General features: G+C 36.8%; 2 protein-coding genes and 1 pseudogene across 2 annotated transcripts; all 3 read left to right on the top strand.

Moving 5' to 3' along the window:
* Nucleotides 1-4,806: 4,806 nt before the first annotated feature.
* LOC130461029 (uncharacterized) lies at nt 4,807-12,448 on the top strand. Its single transcript, XM_056828905.1, has 4 exons — nt 4,807-5,181; nt 11,442-11,737; nt 11,836-12,051; nt 12,137-12,448. The coding sequence occupies exons 2-4, from the start codon at nt 11,453-11,455 to the stop codon at nt 12,431-12,433; spliced, it is 798 nt and encodes a 265-aa protein (XP_056684883.1). The 5' UTR covers nt 4,807-5,181; nt 11,442-11,452; the 3' UTR covers nt 12,434-12,448.
* Nucleotides 12,449-13,382: 934 nt separating this feature from the next.
* Nucleotides 13,383-16,045, top strand: LOC130461861 (ubiquitin-like-specific protease 1). The gene is made up of 6 exons (XM_056830099.1): nt 13,383-13,695; nt 13,775-13,954; nt 14,047-14,151; nt 15,534-15,603; nt 15,715-15,813; nt 15,915-16,045. The coding sequence occupies exons 1-6, from the start codon at nt 13,526-13,528 to the stop codon at nt 16,011-16,013; spliced, it is 723 nt and encodes a 240-aa protein (XP_056686077.1). The 5' UTR covers nt 13,383-13,525; the 3' UTR covers nt 16,014-16,045.
* Nucleotides 16,046-17,508: 1,463 nt separating this feature from the next.
* On the top strand, nt 17,509-19,428 carry LOC130461408 (cytochrome P450 87A3-like; annotated as a pseudogene).
* Nucleotides 19,429-20,323: the final 895 nt, after the last annotated feature.

Below are 20,323 nucleotides of genomic sequence, written 5' to 3'. Positions count from 1 at the left end.
CAGGCCAGCGCAATACCAGCCCATCGCTCGACGAGCCAGCCACAAGTGCATCGCAACCCTCTAAACAGCAAGGCCCAGCGCACAGCGAAGCACGCCAGGCCGCGAGTCCCGACGCGCTGCACTTCACGCCAGGCCTAGCGCCCAACGCGCTCGCACCTTGAGTTGGCTAGCGTTGTTGGGCCAGCGCGCACAACAAGGCCGCAAGGCTTTGCTTGTGCACCAAGGTGGCCGACCAGCCTTAGGGTTTTGGGGTTTTGGGAATTTTCCCAAAACTACCTAATTATTTCTAGGGTTTTGGCTCCTAGGGTTTTTCCTATTTTCCTATAAATACATGGCCTATGGTCATGAATTAAATACATCAATACAACATACTTTTCCTATCACATAAAGTGAAATTCCGAATCCATAAACCTTAGTTTATATCCTAGTTGGTACGACCTAAGGCGGATGCAAACGTGTTCCGGACTTTCTACGGATGGACGACGTTTGACGTTCTAACTTGTTCTTATTCTGTTCGGGAGAAGCAAGGGAAGGCACACATCACAAAGTATGTAAACTGAATTGTGCTAATTGATTATGTGCAATTAATTTGGATTTTGGCAATTATGATTTTTCCGCATGTCAATTGGATTGTTCATAACCTAACTGAAAGATATGTGTTTTCCCTAGTCTTGATTATTGATTGTTTATTATTTTCCAGCGTCCAATTTTAGTCTGAATTCGTGGTGAACCGTTTTACCTTTTTATTATTGATATTTCTTGATTTAATTTCCGTCGTAGTTCAATAATTCAAACACTCATTTTTACCTATTATCTATAGTCTAGACCTGTTAATTAGTAGTAGTAGTAGTAGTAGTAGTAGCAGTAAGAACAATGTTTCCCTGTGCATTAATCTTGACTTTCCTTGCTACTCATTTAGTAAATTTATGTTTATTTTTTATTAGGTGATACAATTTTAGCATGTCAAACGTCTCCCTAAAGCATAAATTTTCTAGAAGTTTTCGACGTAGAGTATTCACCGTCTAAAATTACTTTGCCAGAGTTCAATCCATCTAATTATCCTTTCCTAAGAGTTGTCGTACCCCTATGATACCGCCATTAGGAGATTTAATATATGCACTTACGACTCGTTTGGTACCCGGTCATAAATATGTCAATGAGAATACATTGGTGTATGTAAACTTGTAAGGAAAATCAACATTGATTCCCATGGTAATGCTACTTAACTAAAAATTATCTCTTTTTCTTCATAAATTTCCATTACCATTAGACCTGTCAAACAGGTCGGTCGGGTCGGGTTATTAAAAATTACTTTCGGGTTTGGGTTAATCTGGGTCGGTCGCTTCGGGTTCGGGTTTACAAATTTTTGTTCAAGACCCGTAACTTTTAGGTTCGTCGACCCAATGGGTTGAGATATTTTTAGAACTTATTCTATTTTCATTAATTTTGGGTAATAAATTAAAAAATATGCGCACAAATTAGCAAAATTTTATATACAAGTTTATATTTGGTAAATTCAACCATAAAATGGCATGTAGTTCAAATCAAATCATATTACATCAAACAATAGTAGCACATTATTCCCTCAAAATCTTATTTACTACTATAAACACAACGATTTTCAATCGGTCGAGTTAAAAACGTGTTCGATCGGATTTTGACCTATTATTTTTCGGGTTGCTTGGATTTGGATAAAATCGAATTACGAGTCACAAAATCTTGTTCAAAACCCAAAATTTTGAGATAGGTTACGGGTCGAATTTTAGACCAGGTTGATTTTTAACAGTTGTAGAGATGGTTAAACGGAGGGAGAAATGCGTGAGGTAAATGAGGTACCTTTTATGAACAAAGGTAAATTACTCAATGCACGAAACAATCGACAAAAAGGATTCTACACTTCACGTAAGGTTCTTATCAGTTGAGAGGATTTGGTGTTTGGGGGGTGATATTTTTAAAAATGATCGAGTTGCTTTTACAATTTGATCTTTGTTGTTTGTAGTTTTGTAACTCATTTTTTTAATTGAATTAATAATCTTTATAGTCTTTTGTAATTTAAGCCGCTAGATTTGCAAAATTATCTACCGTTACTTTGACAACCAATTGTTATTGGCCATTAGTGGGCAGCTATCCGGTACTTTGTCAAATATCTGCTACTTAACCACTAAAAAATACTCACTACTAGGGGTGTGCACGGTCTGGTTCGGACCGGAAATTGGACCGGAACCGGATCGGAATTGGACCGGACCGGACCGGAACAATAGATTCCGATCCGGTCCTAGGTCCTTAAAAATATACGATTTCGGTTTTCCGGTCCGGTCCGGTCAAAACCCGGAATTTTCCGGTCCGGACGGTGACCCGGAATATATAAAAATTTTAGATCGAAGAGCCCAACTTGTAGCCCACGTATATTAATCTCCCCAACACAAAAGAAGACCTTGGATATTTTTTATATGTCATTGGCCTTTATCACCTTTATATTAAGCTCATGATGTGATGTATGAGATACTTAAAGAGAAATATAGGTTGTAAAAAGATAAAATTGTAAAATTGAGTTAAGATTGTAAATCGCAAAAATTATAAAAAACAAGTCCAAACCGGTCCAAAACCGGAACGGAACTGAATTTTCCGGTTCGGGTCCGGTCCGGACCGGATTCTTTCCGGTCCGGTCATTGGTCTGTGAATTCATAAAATTTCGGTCCACCGGTCCAACCGATTCCGGTCCGGTCCGATTTTAGACATGTGCACACCCCTACTCACTACCGTTAGTTTTGGAGAACATAAATTTTTATATATAAAAAAAAAAAATTCATCCGTGTATTCAAAACCGAGTAATTAATTTGTACAAATGTAGTCTACTATTACCTCTTCTTATTTGTTAACTAAAGTTCTAATTTTTCTAAGAGAGAAATTATAGAGTTTTCTCCATCTTTAATCTCTATGTAACGTGATAAAGGTTGCAATTTACGATAAATTATTTGTGTAATAGGTTTGATGTGTCGGGTGATGTGTCACATATTAAAATCAAAGTAGAGATTTTCTAACATAAACGGAGACAATATGATAAAGGGCTTGATGGACTTGACAATTGTTGAATCAAACATCAAAACTTTAGATCTAAAACTTTGGTGGAGGGAATAGGCGATGGTGGTCATCGGTCCTTGCATGTAATATGATATTAATATTTTTAAATGCATGTAATTATTGAAATATTAAGATTTTAGATGAATTGAGGATATAATAGTTTTGTGATAAACATTTTTTTTTATTGATATTTTTGGTGTTAGCACCCGGTTTATCCTTAGGTTTATATTCAGGGAGAGTTCTGGGTGGATATGTTTCAGTCCCCTCCCAATTGTTGTTGTGGGGGATCGAACAAGGGGCACTTCCTACCAACTTTTTATTAATTAATGTGCATTGATTTTACCGTTATTTAGATTCATTTTAGTCTTTATTTTGTGGTTTCAAAATGCATTGTATTAAAAGTGTAGTTGATATAATTAACATAAAAGTTATGTAATTTAAATGGAAATTCTTTCACATATTAATGGTAGGTTATGGGTTCAAATCTTCTTAGATGTCTTTTTTCTTTTAATTGAATGAATAATTAGAATCCAACTACTGTCACTGGCCTTTATTACCTTGGATATTTTTTATATGTCATTGGCCTTTATCACCTTTATATTAAGCTCGTGATGTGATGTATGAGATACTTAAAGAGAAATATAGGTTGTAAAAAGATAAAATTGTAAAATTGAGTTTAAGATTGTAAATCGCAAAAATTATAAAAAACAAGTCCAAACCGGTCCAAAACCGGACCGGAACTGAATTTTCCGGTCCGGGTCCGATCCGGATCGGATTCTTTCCGGTCCGGTCATTGGTCCGTGAATTCATAAAATTCCGGTCCACCGGTCCAACCGATTCCGGTCCGGTCCGATTTTAGACATGTGCACACCCCTACTCACTACCGTTAGTTTTGGAGAACATAAATTTTTATATATAAAAAAAAAATTCATCCATGTATTCAAAACCGAGTAATTAATTTGTACAAATGTAGTCTACTATTACCTCTTCTTATTTGTTAACTAAAGTTCTAATTTTTCTAAGAGAGAAATTATAAAGTTTTCTCCATCTTTAATCTCTATGTAACGTGATAAAGGTTGCAATTTACGATAAATTATTTGTGTAATAGGTTTGATGTGTCGGGTGATGTGTCACATATTAAAATCAAAGTAGAGATTTTCTAACATAAACGGAGACAATATGATAAAGGGCTTGATGGACTTGACAATGGTTGAATCAAACATCAAAACTTTAGATCTAAAACTTTGGTGGAGGGAATAGGCGATGGTGGTCATCGGTCCTTGCATGTAATATGATATTAATATTTTTAAACGCATGTAATTATTGAAATATTAAGATTTTAGATGAATTGAGGATATAATAGCACTAGTAGAAAAAACCCTTATTGCAGCGGGCTTTTAGACCCCTGTTGCAGCGTACATCGTATGCTGCAACTGGGGGGCAGTGGAAAAAGGCTTATTTGCATCCCCGCATTTGCCACGCCATTCTAAACATGTGACGCAAATGACAATTTTTAGCATAAAATTTAGTCATTTGCGTCGCAGCTTTGTTAAACTGCGACGCAAATGACTCTAGGATGCCCCCCAGAGTCATTTGCGTCGCAGATTAGTAAAACTGCGACGCAATTAACTCAATCAAGTGCGTCGCAGATTTACTAATCTGCGACGCAAATGACTCTGGGGGGCATCCTAGAGTCATTTGCGTCGCAGTTTAGTAATTCTGCGACGCAAATGATGTTTTGTATTTTTTCTAAAATGCGATATTCCACAGCGCGCGACCTAAATTGAAACCCAATTGCAAAAGCTTCACCCCTCACTGCTTCAATTCCTTCCTCCAACTTCCTCGGCCTTCCTCGTCCTCCGCCGTCAACCTCGTCCTCCGCCGTCAACCTCCGTCTTCCTCGACCTGCTGTTCGTCTTCCTGCCGCGTCAACCTCCTCTTCGCACAGCTCATTGTCCTCCAACTTCCTGCTCGTCGCCGCCCCCTGATCGTCGTTCAACCCCCGGCCTCTTCACAGGTCACTGTCGCCGCTGCTTGCTAACGCCGTCGGCTGCCACGCCGCTGGCCCTCCTCTCTTCAATTGCTCCATCGATTAATTAGGTACATTTAAATTTTATTTTGTGGATATTATTTAATTGAATTTTAATTGTGCATTTTAATTATAATTGTGGATATTATGTTTGAATTTTAATGGTACATTTTAGTTGAATTTTAAGATTGAATTTTAATTGTGGATATTATTTAATTGAATTTTAATTGTGCACATTTAAGATTTAGGTTTTGTTGAATTTTAATTGTAGTTTTTGGTGAATTGTAATAGTTGGTTTTGTTGAAATTATTTGTTTATTACAATTAGGTTTTGTTGAATTAAGGTTATGAAATGAATTTTTGGGTTTGTTTAGGTTTATGAGATGGTTTGTGTAGGTTATGAAATGATGTTTTGGGTTTGCTACAAAATTCGGGTTTGTGAATTTGTGATGTGAAATGAATTGTACTATGGGAACTTGTTATTAGTTATGGTAGGTTTTGTTGGAAGCCATGGATTTATAATGATATGAATAGCCTAGTTTATATTCTAACCTTTGACAAAATTTGGTCATATTGTTTTATCTTTAGTGGTTGAAAATGGATCGGAGTTGGATGTATGGTAGTAAACGATTTTCTACAAGGTTCTTACAAGGGATTCAAGAGTTCATTAAGGTTGCCTTGAAACATCAATCAGAACATGAATCAAGTTTAATTCTGTGTCCTTGTTGTGATTGCAATAATTCAAGGGGGTATCGGGATATTGATGATATTGTTGATCACATAGTTCGTCGCGGTTTTAAGGGTAACTACACGACGTGGACATGGCATGGTGAGAGCATAGATCATGGGGCAAGTTCTAGTATGCCGAGCTCGAGTCAGCATAATCATTGTGATAATGGTGATGATAATGAAATTGAGGATGATATTGGTGTTGAAAGTGAGGAAGAAGAGGAGAAAGATAGGATAGATGATATGATGCATGATGTGGAAGACCATCATTTCGTTGAGCGTCCCCATATGTATGATAGTATAATCAAAGCTTCCGCAACACCATTATATCCTGGTTCTACACAAACTGTACTTGGTGCCGTCATCGAATATTTCAACTTAAAGGTGGAAAACGGTTGGACCAACAAGAGTTTTTCACAGTTTTTGGAGGCCACGTCTGGTAATCTTCCTGAAGGAAACAAACTTCCAAGGTCTAACTATGAGGCCCAGAAGCTTATGTGTCCTTTGGGTATGGATTATGAGAAGATACACGCGTGTCCAAATGATTGCGTGTTGTATCGAAAGCAGTATGCAAATCTGCATGAGTGTCCAAGATGCGGATTGTCCCGTTACAAGATCGTGGAGAATGATGCAACATCAACTAAGAAGAAACCTTCTCCGGCTAAGGTGCTTTGGTATCTTCCAATTATACCAAGATTTAAGCGCCTTTTCTCAGAAGAGAAAACTGCAAAACTCTTGAGGTGGCATGCCGAGGGGAGGAAGAAAGATGGGTTAATGAGGCATCCTGCTGATTCTCCACAATGGAGGAACATTGATCGAAAGTACAAGGTCTTTAGGGAAGAAGTTCGGAATCTCAGGCTTGGTCTTTGCACGGATGGAATGAACCCATTTGGGACACTTAGTACCCAATATAGCACTTGGCCGGTTCTTCTCACCATATACAATTTGCCTCCTTGGTTATGCATGAAGCGTAGATACATCATGTTGTCGCTCTTAATCTCTGGGCCTAAACAACCCGGAAATGACATAGATGTGTATCTAGAGCCACTCATTGAAGATTTGAAATTGTTGTGGGATGAAGGGGTGTTGATGTTTGATGCATACACCAAAACCAATTTCACTTTACGTGCCATGATTTTTTGTACGATAAATGATTTCCCGGCTTATGGAAATTTGTCAGGGTATTCTGTAAAGGGAAAGAAGGCATGTCCAGTTTGTCATGATGATTTGGTCTCGAGGCGCCTAAAATTTTGTGGGAAAGATGTGTACATGGATTACCGGATGTATCTTCCTGAAGATCATCCATTTCGAAAAGAGAAGGAAGCTTTTAATGGAGAATTGGAGATGAGAGAAGCTCCTGCCCCCTTATGTGCGTGTGAGGTTTATGAACGGGTTAAAGACATTGAGACAGAGTTTGGTAAGCCTTATAAAGGTCAGCCAAGTGGTGGTTACAAGAAGAGGTCTATCTTTTGGGATCTCCCATATTGGAGAGATTTGGAAGTTAGGCATTGTTTGGATGTAATGCATATTGAGAAAAATGTTTGTGATGCCATTGTTGGGACATTGTTGAATATGCAAGGGAAAACGAAGGATGGGCCTAAAGTTAGACAAGATATGGCTGCTATGGGTCGCTCCGAGTTGGCACCTCAAGAAAGGGGAAAACGCTGGTACCTTCCCCCAGCTTGTTTCACCTTGTCTAAAAAGGAGAAAGTTAGCTTTTGTGAGTCTTTGCATGGCTTAAAGGTCCCTGCCGGTTACTCTTCAAATTTTCGTAGACTTGTGTCCATGTCTGACTTGAAATTAGTTGGAATGAAATCTCATGATTGTCACGTGTTGATGCAACAATTGCTGCCGGTTGCAATTCGAGGGATATTGCCGCCACAAGTGAGGTATACCATTACAAGATTGTGTTTCTTTTTCAACACAATTTGTAGCAAGGTGATCAATCCAACAATACTGGATGATTTGCAGGCTGATGTACTTGAGACCATGTGTCGGTTTGAAAAGTATTTTCCGCCATCATTCTTTGACATGATGCCTCATTTGATTATTCATCTTGTTCGTGAAATTAAGCTTTGTGGGCCAGTTTGTATGAGGTACATGTATCCCTTTGAACGGGAAATGGGTACCTTGAAAAATAGAGTGATGAATCCGGCCAAACCTGAAGCTAGTATTGTCCAACGAACCGTCGCGGAGGAAGTTGCTGCATGGGTTTCTCAATATATGGCACGTTTGAAAGAAGTCGGAGTACCAAAGTCTAGACATGATGGGAGACTTGGGGGTCAAGGTACAATTGGCAAGAAAAGGATATCAATCAGTTCTGAAATGATGTGTAAGGTTGAGCTGTTTGTGGTGCAAAGTCTTAGTGAAGTCCATCCATACGTGGCTGAGCACATGAACTTTCTTAGAGAGCAATATCCTTCAAAAAATGGTCCTCAACTGATAAAAGAGCATAATCGTTCATTCCTCACATGGTTCAAGCGTCGAGTGATGGATCAATTTTCCGACACGCCTAATGAGGTATCTGACATGGTGAGATGGTTGGCATATGGTCCTAAATGTCAAGTCATATCTTATGAGGGGTACGACATCAATGGCTATTCTTTTTACACGAAGCGACAAGATGACAAAACGACGATGCAAAATAGTGGTGTTACGGCAATATGTTTGTCTTCAGAGTATGCTAGTGTAAAAGATAGAACACTTGTAGATAAGACGAACTCTTACTATGGAGTCATTGAAGAAATATTAGAGTTGGAATATAAGTATTTTAAGATTCCTCTATTCCGGTGCAAGTGGGTTGATATTAGTCGCGGTGTCAAAAAGGATGAACATGGGTACCTGACACTTGTAAACTTTAGTCGAGTTGGGCATCTTGCAGATCCTTTCATATTAGCATCACAGGCAAAACAAATCTTTTACATGGTTGACCCTGCCGATCGTAGTTGGTCAGTTGTTCTGGAAGGCAAAAGAAGAATACTTGGCGTTGAGGATGTAGATGATGAAGAAGAGTATGATGAGCAGTTTAATGAGATTCCACCTTCCTCCTGGCATATCCCTCAAATGATTGACGATGTTGACATGAGTTATACACGCCGAGATCATGATGAAGGATTTTATGTTGAAAAAGAGAAATAGTGAGATAGGTACTATTTTGGCAACTATTTTTTCACCAAGTTAATTTGTAGATTAGTTAAAAGTTGGGTTCGAAAATGTCATTTTTGCCTAAATATGTACTATAACGACCCAATTACCCTTAAATGTGGAATAATAGATTATTACGAGGCTTAGAAAGTTATAACTATGCATATGAGACATGTAATAAGTTTGAAAACATTCCTTAGGTTCTTTGGTTCAAAGTTGGGTTCGAAAATGTCATTTTTGCCTAAATATGTACTATAACGACCCAATTACCCTTAAATGTGGAATAATAGATTATTACGAGGCTTAGAAAGTTATAACTATGCATATGAGACATGTAATAAGTTTGAAAACATTCCTTAGGTTCTTTGGTTCAAAGTTGGGTTCGAAAATGTCATTTTTGCCTAAATATGTACTATAACGACCCAATTACCCTTAAATGTGGAATAATAGATTAGTACGAGGCTTAGAAAGTTATAACTATGCATATGAGACATGTAATAAGTTTGAAAACATTCCTTAGGTTCTTTGGTTCAAAGTTGGGTTCGAAAATGTCATTTTTGCCTAAATATGTACTATAACGACCCAATTACCCTTAAATGTGGAATAATAGATTATTACGAGGCTTAGAAAGTTATAACTATGCATATGAGACATGTAATAAGTTTGAAAACATTCCTTAGGTTCTTTGGTTCAAAGTTGGGTTCGAAAACGTCATTTTTGCCTAAATATGTACTATAACGACCCAATTACCCTTAAATGTGGAATAATAGATTATTACGAGGCTTAGAAAGTTATAACTATGCATATGAGACATGTAATAAGTTTGAAAACATTCCTTAGGTTCTTTGGTTAAAAGTTGGGTTCGAAAATGTCATTTTTGCCTAAATATGTACTATAACGACCCAATTACCCTTAAATGTGGAATAATAGATTAGTACGAGGCTTAGAAAGTTATAACTATGCATATGAGACATGTAATAAGTTTGAAAACATTCCTTAGGTTCTTTGGTTCAAAGTTGGGTTCGAAAATGTCATTTTTGCCTAAATATGTACTATAACGACCCAATTACCCTTAAATGTGGAATAATAGATTATTACGAGGCTTAGAAAGTTATAACTATGCATATGAGACATGTAATAAGTTTGAAAACATTCCTTAGGTTCTTTGGTTCAAAGTTGGGTTCGAAAACGTCATTTTTGCCTAAATATGTACTATAACGACCCAATTACCCTTAAATGTGGAATAATAGATTATTACGAGGCTTAGAAAGTTATAACTATGCATATGAGACATGTAATAAGTTTGAAAACATTCCTTAGGTTCTTTGGTTCAAAGTTGGGTTCGAAAATGTCATTTTTGCCTAAATATGTACTATAACGACCCAATTACCCTTAAATGTGGAATAATAGATTAGTACGAGGCTTAGAAAGTTATAACTATGCATATGAGACATGTAATAAGTTTGAAAACATTCCTTAGGTTCTTTGGTTCAAAGTTGGGTTCGAAAATGTCATTTTTGCCTAAATATGTACTATAACGACCCAATTACCCTTAAATGTGGAATAATAGATTATTACGAGGCTTAGAAAGTTATAACTATGCATATGAGACATGTAATAAGTTTGAAAACATTCCTTAGGTTCTTTGGTTCAAAGTTGGGTTCGAAAACGTCATTTCAGGAGCTTGGTTGTGCTTTCTTTGTTGCTTAATCTTTAAAGAACAGTCTGTTTTTGGGTGGGTTTGTGGACCAAAATTTTGCATATTCAAATTCATTCCCCAGCATTTGTACAGAACTGATCAGAACTGACCAGTTCTATGCACTGATCTGCACAGCTCAGATCAGAACTGTGCAGATCAGTGCACAGAACTGGTCAGAACTGATCAGTTCTGTGCACTGATCTGCATAGTTCTGATCTGAGCTGTGCAGATCAGTGCACAGAACTGGTCAGCTCTGATCAGTTCTGTGCACTGATCTGCACAGCTCAGATCAGAACTGTGCAGATCAGTGCACAGAACTGATCAGAACTGACCAGTTCTGTGCACTGATCTGCACAGTTCTGATCTGAGCTGTGCAGATCAGTGCACAGAACTGATCAGCTCTGATCAGTTCTGTGCACTGATCTGCACAGTTCTGATCTGAGCTGTGCAGATCAGTGCACAGAACTGGTCAGCTCTGATCAGTTCTGTGCACTGATCTGCACAGTTCTGATCTGAGCTGTGCAGATCAGTGCACAGAACTGGTCAGCTCTGATCAGTTCTGTGCACTGATCTGCACAGTTCTGATCTGAGCTGTGCAGATCAGTGCACAGAACTGATCAGTTCTGACCAGTTCTGTGCACTGATCTGCACAGTTCTGATCTGAGCTGTGCAGATCAGTGCACAGAACTGATCAGAACTTTATTTTTATTTTAAAATCCTGCTTTTGAAGGTATGTAATTTTAATGATTTTCCAATGCAGTAGCGTCAGGCATGGATGAAGATCAACACGCAAATTCAGGTCCTTCTAACAAATCACCAAATCAAGTGCCCCAAAAGCAAAAAAAGAAGCCAAGAGGCCCTACAAAAGGAATAAAATCCATGCCCGGGGTTCCAAGAAAAATTGAATGGGATCACTTGGACCGACCCACAGGGAAATGGGCAACGGATTACAAGAATCACATTGGCGAGATAAGTCGCGCAAAGGTTTCAATATTGATCAGAACCTGGGAAGATGTTTCACAAGGAATAAAAGACACTTTGTGGGAAGACGTCAAGGTAACCGGTTTTATTTTGGAAATTCAGTTGTACATATCTACGTGTCTTTTTCATGTGCTAAAAGACTTTCTTGTTCCTTTTCTTTTTCTTTCATTTAGAGAGAATTTCATATCACAGATGAAACTAAGAAAGAAGTTGTCTTAAAGAGTTGTGATAAGCGTTGGAGGGAATTCAAATCAAGATTGGCGACTGGTTGGATTCGGGGTACAAGGAAAAGGCCAAAAGATGAAAAGATGCCATATGATTTGTATAGTTATATAACTAAGGATATATGGAAGGAATTTGTGAAGATACGTACCTCCGAAGAAGCTGAGGTATAAAAATTATTCTTATTTAAAGTCTTGTTATAATCTAAGTTTTATTTTGTTGTAATAATTTCTTTTACCCCCCTAAAATTAGGAAATAAGTGAGAAAGCAAGACAAAGTCAATCTTTCAACATATATCCTCATCATATGGGACAGAAATCATATGCTGAAATGACAAGTGAATGGCAGAGAAAAGGGTACATTCCCTCAGTTTCTTCGTCATCTGAAGGTTCCTCTGCGTCTACAATTTCTTCAAGTTTGCCGAGTAGGACATGTTTATGGCTTCTTGCAAGATCGAAACCAGATGAGAAAGGAAATCCTTACTTGCCGGATGAGGGCACACAAAAGGTCAAAGAAAATATTGTAAGTTCATTTAACAATTTTGCGTAATGTTGTGATTCCTCTAATTTCATATATGTTCTTAAATATGAAACCAAGTGTTGAACTTTTCTCAAAACCATTTGATTTCATGTAGGATGAATGGAAAAGGAAACAAGATGAAGGGGAATTTGTTCCCAAAAGTGCACGAGATGATGTCTTATCTCGTGCACTTGGTAAGACTAAAGAAGGGAGACCACTAACATTTGGTGGTGGAGTAGGCATCAAAGCTGTGTGGGGGACCGGAGAGCGGCGTAGCTTTCGACGGTATGGAGATGCGGAGATGGAGGAAATGGAAGCAAGAGTGACCAAAAGGGTCAAAGATGAGACAATACAAGAGATGAACTCCAAGATGGATGCCATGGTCATGGAGAAATTTATCACATTTGCTAAAGAACTTGGTGTCCAAATACCAAGCCATATGAGGATAGACGCAAATGTTCATAGTAGTTGTCGTTCCGGGGGTTTAGATCCATTTGCCGACATTACGGTATGATAATTTGTGTTTTTCAAGTACTTTGTTTCTAGTTAATTCTATTGAACTTTTCTAACATGTTACATTGTATTTGCGTTATTGTTCAAAATAAATAATAAGGAACCTGTCCCGTGCCATCTATACCTGAACATAGGCTCGGAGAAAGTCTTTGTTGCCTATGGTACCATATGTCCAGAGTTGCTCCTTGATCACCACAACGACGTCACGTCCGATAACGTGAAAGTGAGCGTTGATGATTTTGAGCCCGCGTACAAAGAAGCTCCCGTCCCCGTGCCTTCTCAATATATTAAGAAACTTGCTCAAGCTCATGGTACCTTCACTCAGTGGCCAAAACATTTGGTGTCGCTTACGAATGAGGAGGTAACTAACATATGCATGATAATTTGAAGTAGAACTATTATACCATGTATGCTCACTAATATGTATATCGTTATTTGAAAATCATACCTCAGGTAAACAAGCCTACAAGTAAAGAGCCTAAAGGGAAAGGGAACAAAGGGAAAGAGATAGTGGTTGGGGGAAGTGGAACAAAAGCGTCCAACACTAAATCAAAAACCTATTTCCTTGAAAATTATAAAGTGCAAAATTTGAGTGGTAAGTGCAATGTGATGAAAACTATGATGTTGGGATTAAAAGAAGGGGAGCACGTTAAGGTACATTGCACTAAAAGGACATTCAATATGGAAAAGGACTTTGAAATTAGTGTCACCGTTGAAGACACCGATCAACTTCTCTCGGGAGCATGGCTCAATATATCAATAATACAAGTTTTTGCTACGTGAGTTACCTAAATTCATATTTTGCCCCTAAATTTGATTTTTATGATTGTCTTAACGTTCTTACACTCTATATTATAGGGCTTTGAGTGAGTTGTGTTTTCACGATGATTGTCACCCCAATAGTATTGGATTCATGTGCCCGGAGATGATCTCGGCCACCATGTTAAAGTCCGATGCAGATCGAATTCTATTGTACATCACGAGGTCCATGAGTGCACTTAGTTCTAAGACATTCATCTTATGTCCATACTACGAAAAGTATGAAAATTACTTTGAACTTCGTTTTTAATTGATTGTTATAAATTTAACTTTTTTTTTTCTAACTACATACGTTTATTGTTTGTATGTAGGAGTCACTGGATGCTTTTAGTTCTTTGCTTGTCTAAACGTGAGGTCTACATATTTGATTCTCAACAGAAGAAGAGAAATTTGATGATTAAGGAGCCACTAAACAAGTAAGTAAAGTATGCATATGAAAATGCCATTTTTGCCAAAATTTTTGCCTTAGGTTCTTTAGTTCAAAGTTGGGTTCGAAAACATCATTTTTGCCTAAAAATGACCTAGGACGACCCAAATAGCCTTAAATGTGAAATAATAGATTGTAAAGGGACTTAGAAAGTTATAACTATGCATATGAGACGTGTAATAAGTTTGAAAACATTCCTTAGGTTCTTTGGTTCAAAGTTGGGTTCGAAAACATCATTTTTGCCTAAAAATGACCTAGGACGACCCAAATAGCCTTAAATGTGAAATAATAGATTGTAAAGGGACTTAGAAAGTTATAACTATGCATATGAGACGTGTAATAAGTTTGAAAACATTCCTTAGGTTCTTTGGTTCAAAGTTGGGTTCGAAAACATCATTTTTGCCTAAAAATGACCTAGGACGACCCAAATAGCCTTAAATGTGAAATAATAGATTGTAAAGGGCCTTAGAAAGTTATAACTATGCATATGAGACGTGTAATAAGTTTGAAAACATTCCTTAGGTTCTTTGGTTCAAAGTTGGGTTCGAAAACATCATTTTTGCCTAAAAATGACCTAGGACGACCCAATTAGCCTTAAATGTGAAATAATAGATTGTAAAGGGACTTAGAAAGTTATAACTATGCATATGAGACGTGTAATAAGTTTGAAAACATTCCTTAGGTTCTTTGGTTCAAAGTTGGGTTCGAAAACATCATTTTTGCCTAAAAATGACCTAGGACGACCCAAATAGCCTTAAATGTGAAATAATAGATTGTAAAGGGCCTTAGAAAGTTATAACTATGCATATGAGACGTGTAATAAGTTTGAAAACATTCCTTAGGTTCTTTGGTTCAAAGTTGGGTTCGAAAACATCATTTTTGCCTAAAAATGACCTAGGACGACCCAATTAGCCTTAAATGTGAAATAATAGATTGTAAAGGGACTTAGAAAGTTATAACTATGCATATGAGACGTGTAATAAGTTTGAAAACATTCCTTAGGTTCTTTGGTTCAAAGTTGGGTTCGAAAACATCATTTTTGCCTAAAAATGACCTAGGACGACCCAAATAGCCTTAAATGTGAAATAATAGATTGTAAAGGGCCTTAGAAAGTTATAACTATGCATATGAGACGTGTAATAAGTTTGAAAACATTCCTTAGGTTCTTTGGTTCAAAGTTGGGTTCGAAAACATCATTTTTGCCTAAAAATGACCTAGAACGACCCAATTAGCCTTAAATGTGACTACTACGTATATAATTGTATTTACATGTGTAAATAAAGTATATAATTGCACTTACATGTAAAATATTCTTTGCATTTACATGTGTAAACAAAGTATATATAATTGCATATTTTATCGAATGTGTAGTGCTTTTCGGAGTTACAAGAGACTAGGTGGACAATCTAAGGGAACTAAATTAACATGGATTCCAGCACAGGTATATATATATATAATTAGTTTATTATTTACCTAAGAAATAAGTTTTTCAAAATTATAACATACAATGTGATAGAAATTTTACTTGTGTTATTTATTTTAATGCATTTAGTGTGCTCAACAACCGGGATCACTAGATTGTGGCTACTACGTCATGCGTTTTATGTACGACATAATAATGAATCATGGTAATAGTCAAGATCTTACTAAGGTATGTTCTCATAAACTACGTACTTTATATAATAAATTGAAGTACACAAAACTATTATATTGATCAATCGTTGATAAATTGAATTATTTACACTTTTTTAGGATTTTTCAAGAACATTGCCCTATTCACCGGAGGAGATTAATGAGGTGAAAGATTTTTGGGCAGATTACTTCATGAACAATGTCGAATTTTTAGCTTAATTTGTAATATGAACTTGATCTCTAGCTAGCTACGTACCTTTGTTGTAATAATTTTATGTTTGTTGTAACATGTTGGTTGATCGATCTATGACGAATTTAATTGCCTTTTATTGGGAACGTTAATTACGTTGTAAACTTTAGTGACAGGTATTAATTATAAATGTATTCCCGGTATTGGGAATGAAGCGTCTAATTTCAAAGACGATCATGTCGGAATTTCCAACTAAAATATTAAAAAACGAATATTTTTTTAAAAAAAATAAGTCATTTGCAACGCACGTTAGCTCAATGTGCGAGGCAAATGACTTAATTTTTTGGCGCTAAAATTGTCATTTGCAACGCACATTTAGCTAATGTGCGTTGCAAATGACTTTTCAGCACCATGCCTAAAAAGCTATTTGCGTCGCACATTTAGCTAATGTGCGACGCAAATAACTTTTCAGGCATGGTGCTGAAAAGTCATTTGCAACGCACATTAGCTAAATGTGCGTTGCAAATGAACCTTATTTGCGTCGCACATTTAGCTAATGTGCGTTGCAAATGACTTTTCAGCACCATGCCTGAAAAGTTATTTGCGTCGCACATTAGCTAAATGTGCGACGCAAATAAGGTTCATTTGCGTCGCACAAATGTGCGACGCAAATGACTTTTAGTCATTTGCGTCGAGAGCTTTTGCCACGCACGATGTGCGACGCAAATGTGCTTAAAAGTGCGATGCAAATGACCCTTTTTCCACTAGTGCCTGCAACAAGTCTGAACTTGTTGCAGCGTACAAAGTTCGCTGCTAAAAGGGGTTTTTTGCAGCGTACATATGTATGTACGCTGCAATAAGTGCCAAAAAATTGGCAAAAATTTAGACTTGTTGCAGCGTACATATATATGTACGCTGCAAAAGACTCAACTTTTTGCAGCGTACATTTATTTGTACGCTGCAACAAGTCTGGAATTTTGCGAAATTTTTTCCCCTTGTTGCAGCGTACAATATATATGTACGCTGCAACAAAGCACTTTTTGCGGGAAAATTCTAATTTTGTTTAGGGATACCTAGAGTGCCTTGCACCAAATATAGAAACTTGTCAAAACAATAATAGAATAACGCAACCTGTATAACAAATATAAAAACAACAACTGGAGTTTTGTATACTATATATCCCAAAACCAAAGTGCACATATTACATTTAAATATATGTTCCAATTTCAACATAAACATACATTTTAATATAAAATTTATTCTATAACAACTAAACCAACTCGATCAAGCGCGCTAAAGCCAATAATAAATACTTGCTGGTAAAAAACTTAGCCCATTGCTCACGAACCACATCAAATTCCTCGCATAAGGCGCAATCCTCGGAGTGTAGACCTTTACAAAAACAGAAATTTAAATTAAACATTAGATTAAATACAAATTAAATATCACATTTTAACATTCAAGAAACGAATGACAATGTCCTAATAGTCTTAAATACAAATGTCTTAGTTTTTTCATACATGAATGTATAGTGACAAAATGCAAAATTTGTGGCCACAGGGAAGAAAGAAGGCAATGAAGATGCTAAAAAATATGCTACAAGAGAGAAGAATGATGCCCAGAAAACAGAACACCGACTTTTATGATTATGTCTTAGTGGAACTGGCAAAGGAGGAAACACTACTAACAGAGGGAATTGCTTTGGACTTGATGTTTGTGCTTCTCTTAGCTAGCTTTGAGACAACCTCCTTGGCTTTAACCGTAGCCTTAAAATATCTCTCAGATTATCCTCTGGTGCTACAAAAACTAACGGTAAATAACCTTTGAGGCAAAAAAAATGTCTAAATTATCCATATTCACTATTGCATCTTCTATTTGATCGAAATCATACTGACACCGTACCAAATTGACAGGAAGAGCATGAGGCGATTTTAAAGAAGCGTGAAAATCCTGATTCTCACCTTACATGGAGTGAATACAAATCAATGATATTCACTTTTCAGGTTCGTTAAGAATGCCTCCACACAAAACAAATTCATTGATGATCCTTCTTAAAATAGTGTTGATTAACTAACCAGTTTGAATTACAGTTTATCAATGAAACAGTTAGGCTGGCAAATATAGTTCCAGGAATATTTAGAAAAGCATTGAAAGATGTCAGCTACAAGGGTATGCATCTACCATCATTACAAAACTTATGGACTTAAAGTGTTTTATGTCAATGTTATGTTTATACTCAAATGCATACCTTAACATAGAATTTTGATTGATGTAGGTTACACCATTCCAGCTGGTTGGGGTGTCATGGTCTGTCCTCCAGCTGTACACTTAAACCCTGCTAAATATGAAAATCCCCTTGACTTTAATCCATCGAGATGGGAGGTATGTATCAAACTTTCTTATTTCTGTCATTCACGAGAGGAAAAAAGATGGGAGGAAAAAATTTTGGTTAGATTACTTTATTAAAATACAAAAAAATAAACATGAAATTTATTTGTGTATAGGGAGGAGAAATAAATGGTGCATCCAAACATTTCATGGCTTTCGGTGGAGGCATGAGATTTTGTGTTGGGACAGATTTTACCAAGGTGTAAATGGCTGTATTTCTACACTGCTTGGTTACAAAGTACAGGTAGAAGCTCACTTTCAAAAATTAACATGCATATTAAATAAAAAGGGAAGATTTAACTTATTTTCTTCAACCTCAGGTGGAATCCAGTAAAAGGAGGGAACATAGTTCGGACCCCTGGCTTACAGTTTCCAGATGGATTTCATGTTCAATTGTCTGAGAAAAGGTCAACAGAAACATAAACTATCAATTGATTCTGCTCCAGAAATATAGTTGTTACAAGTGACTTGAGCCGCAATAAGGAAACACATCAATACAAACATAACAGGAGAGGAGAACAAATATTTACAGTTTCTCCACCAAACAAGAGCAAACCGTGAATAGCTTTCTTGTAATCGTCATAGCTTTTGTATACATTGTCTATTTTTTACCCCTCATCTTCTCGTCAATATGTGAAAGCACATATGATTTGGGGAAAACCGGGTTAGATGTCTTACAGCATGTAAAATCATTATTGAATTCATGTCACCTCTCATGTTGCAAATGTATAAAACATCAATACCAAAATACAAATATCCCTAGCATTATACTATAGTCTCTGCCAATTATTATGATCGAGCTACTAGATTAACTCAATGAAAGAACTGTAAACCGTACAGAACTACAGATAGTATACAACTGAACATAAAGCACCATAGTAGTATGATTATATTTAAACCCCTTCCTTTATGTTCAGTTATACATTGAAGCAAACCACAAATTAGAAGCAAAGCTATACATTGACAAGCCTTCATTAAAAAAAAATAAGGCATTTTCTGTATAGAAATTGAAGAAAAAAATATACTTTGCGTTGAACTTGACCCATATAATTCTTGTTATTCATAGAACTATAAGGAACACGTATATCTATCATTCTATCAGTACATCAATTTTTCAGGTTGGATAGTACTTCAATTGTGAGTTGACTAAAATCAGATTCAAGAGTCACCAAATCACGATATAGAGACTAGTTGATTATTCAAATACTAAACTGTGGTTGTCACTTGTCATCCCCTAGACTACATTCAACCCATGTTCTTCTAAGATCACTTGAGCTATGAGAACTAAGTTGACAATGCAACAAACTAAATACAAAAATCTCACAACTTTGCATTCAAATTCTTCCAAAAACAACAATCAACAAGCATACTAAACCTGAATACAAAATTAATAAGAATAAATTAAAAATAGCTGAAACAATAAACTAAAACCCTTCAATTAATCAACCCAAATCATCATTCTCAATGTAAATCAAAAACCCAATTGGCAAACTATCAATTTTTCACTAAAAACAAATTCCAGAATTCCCAAATTGATGAAATTTGACCTAAAAATCCAACATTTTACTCCAAAAAGAAAGAAACGAGATAAACAAACTCACACTGTGGATGCCGGAGGCGTTAAGGGCGGCAAAGAAGGCGGTAGCGGCGGCTCAAACGAAGAGAGAGGCGACCCCGAGTTCCCTGGCGGGCATAAAATTGGAATCTCCGACGAAGCCTTTCTTGTAAGATCTAATCCCCCACCCTAATTGGACGGCGCTAGCTAGTAGTCACCCAACAACCAGAACGGGCGGCGCAAGCAAGGGGGAAAAAAACATTGAATCGATTAGTTAGGGTTTTGGGATTTTAAATCAAGAACTTATTAAAACAATTGAGGGAAAAATTGAAATCAATTTACCAATTAGTTACAAATGATGTTGTGTTGGTAGGCCACCATTATTGGCGGCGACAA

Source organism: Spinacia oleracea, chromosome 5 (assembly GCF_020520425.1).
Source record: "Spinacia oleracea cultivar Varoflay chromosome 5, BTI_SOV_V1, whole genome shotgun sequence".
In the NCBI taxonomy this organism is placed as follows: Eukaryota; Viridiplantae; Streptophyta; class Magnoliopsida; order Caryophyllales; family Amaranthaceae; genus Spinacia; species Spinacia oleracea.
The sequence above is the reverse complement of the archived record's forward strand: the minus strand, read 5'-3'. Positions and strand labels throughout refer to the sequence as shown.

Bases quoted from the DNA above. Each gene is read 5' to 3' on its own strand.
- LOC130461861 (XM_056830099.1), top strand. From the start codon at position 13,526: ATGAAAACTATGATGTTGGGATTAAAAGAAGGGGAGCACGTTAAGGTA. The intron at 13,696-13,774 runs GTGAGTTACCTA...TCTATATTATAG, and splicing joins ATAATACAAGTTTTTGCTAC to GGCTTTGAGTGAGTTGTGTT. The intron at 13,955-14,046 runs GTATGAAAATTA...GTTTGTATGTAG, and splicing joins TTATGTCCATACTACGAAAA to GAGTCACTGGATGCTTTTAG.
- LOC130461029 (XM_056828905.1), top strand. From the start codon at position 11,453: ATGGATGAAGATCAACACGCAAATTCAGGTCCTTCTAACAAATCACCA. The intron at 11,738-11,835 runs GTAACCGGTTTT...TCTTTCATTTAG, and splicing joins CTTTGTGGGAAGACGTCAAG to AGAGAATTTCATATCACAGA. The intron at 12,052-12,136 runs GTATAAAAATTA...CCCTAAAATTAG, and splicing joins GTACCTCCGAAGAAGCTGAG to GAAATAAGTGAGAAAGCAAG.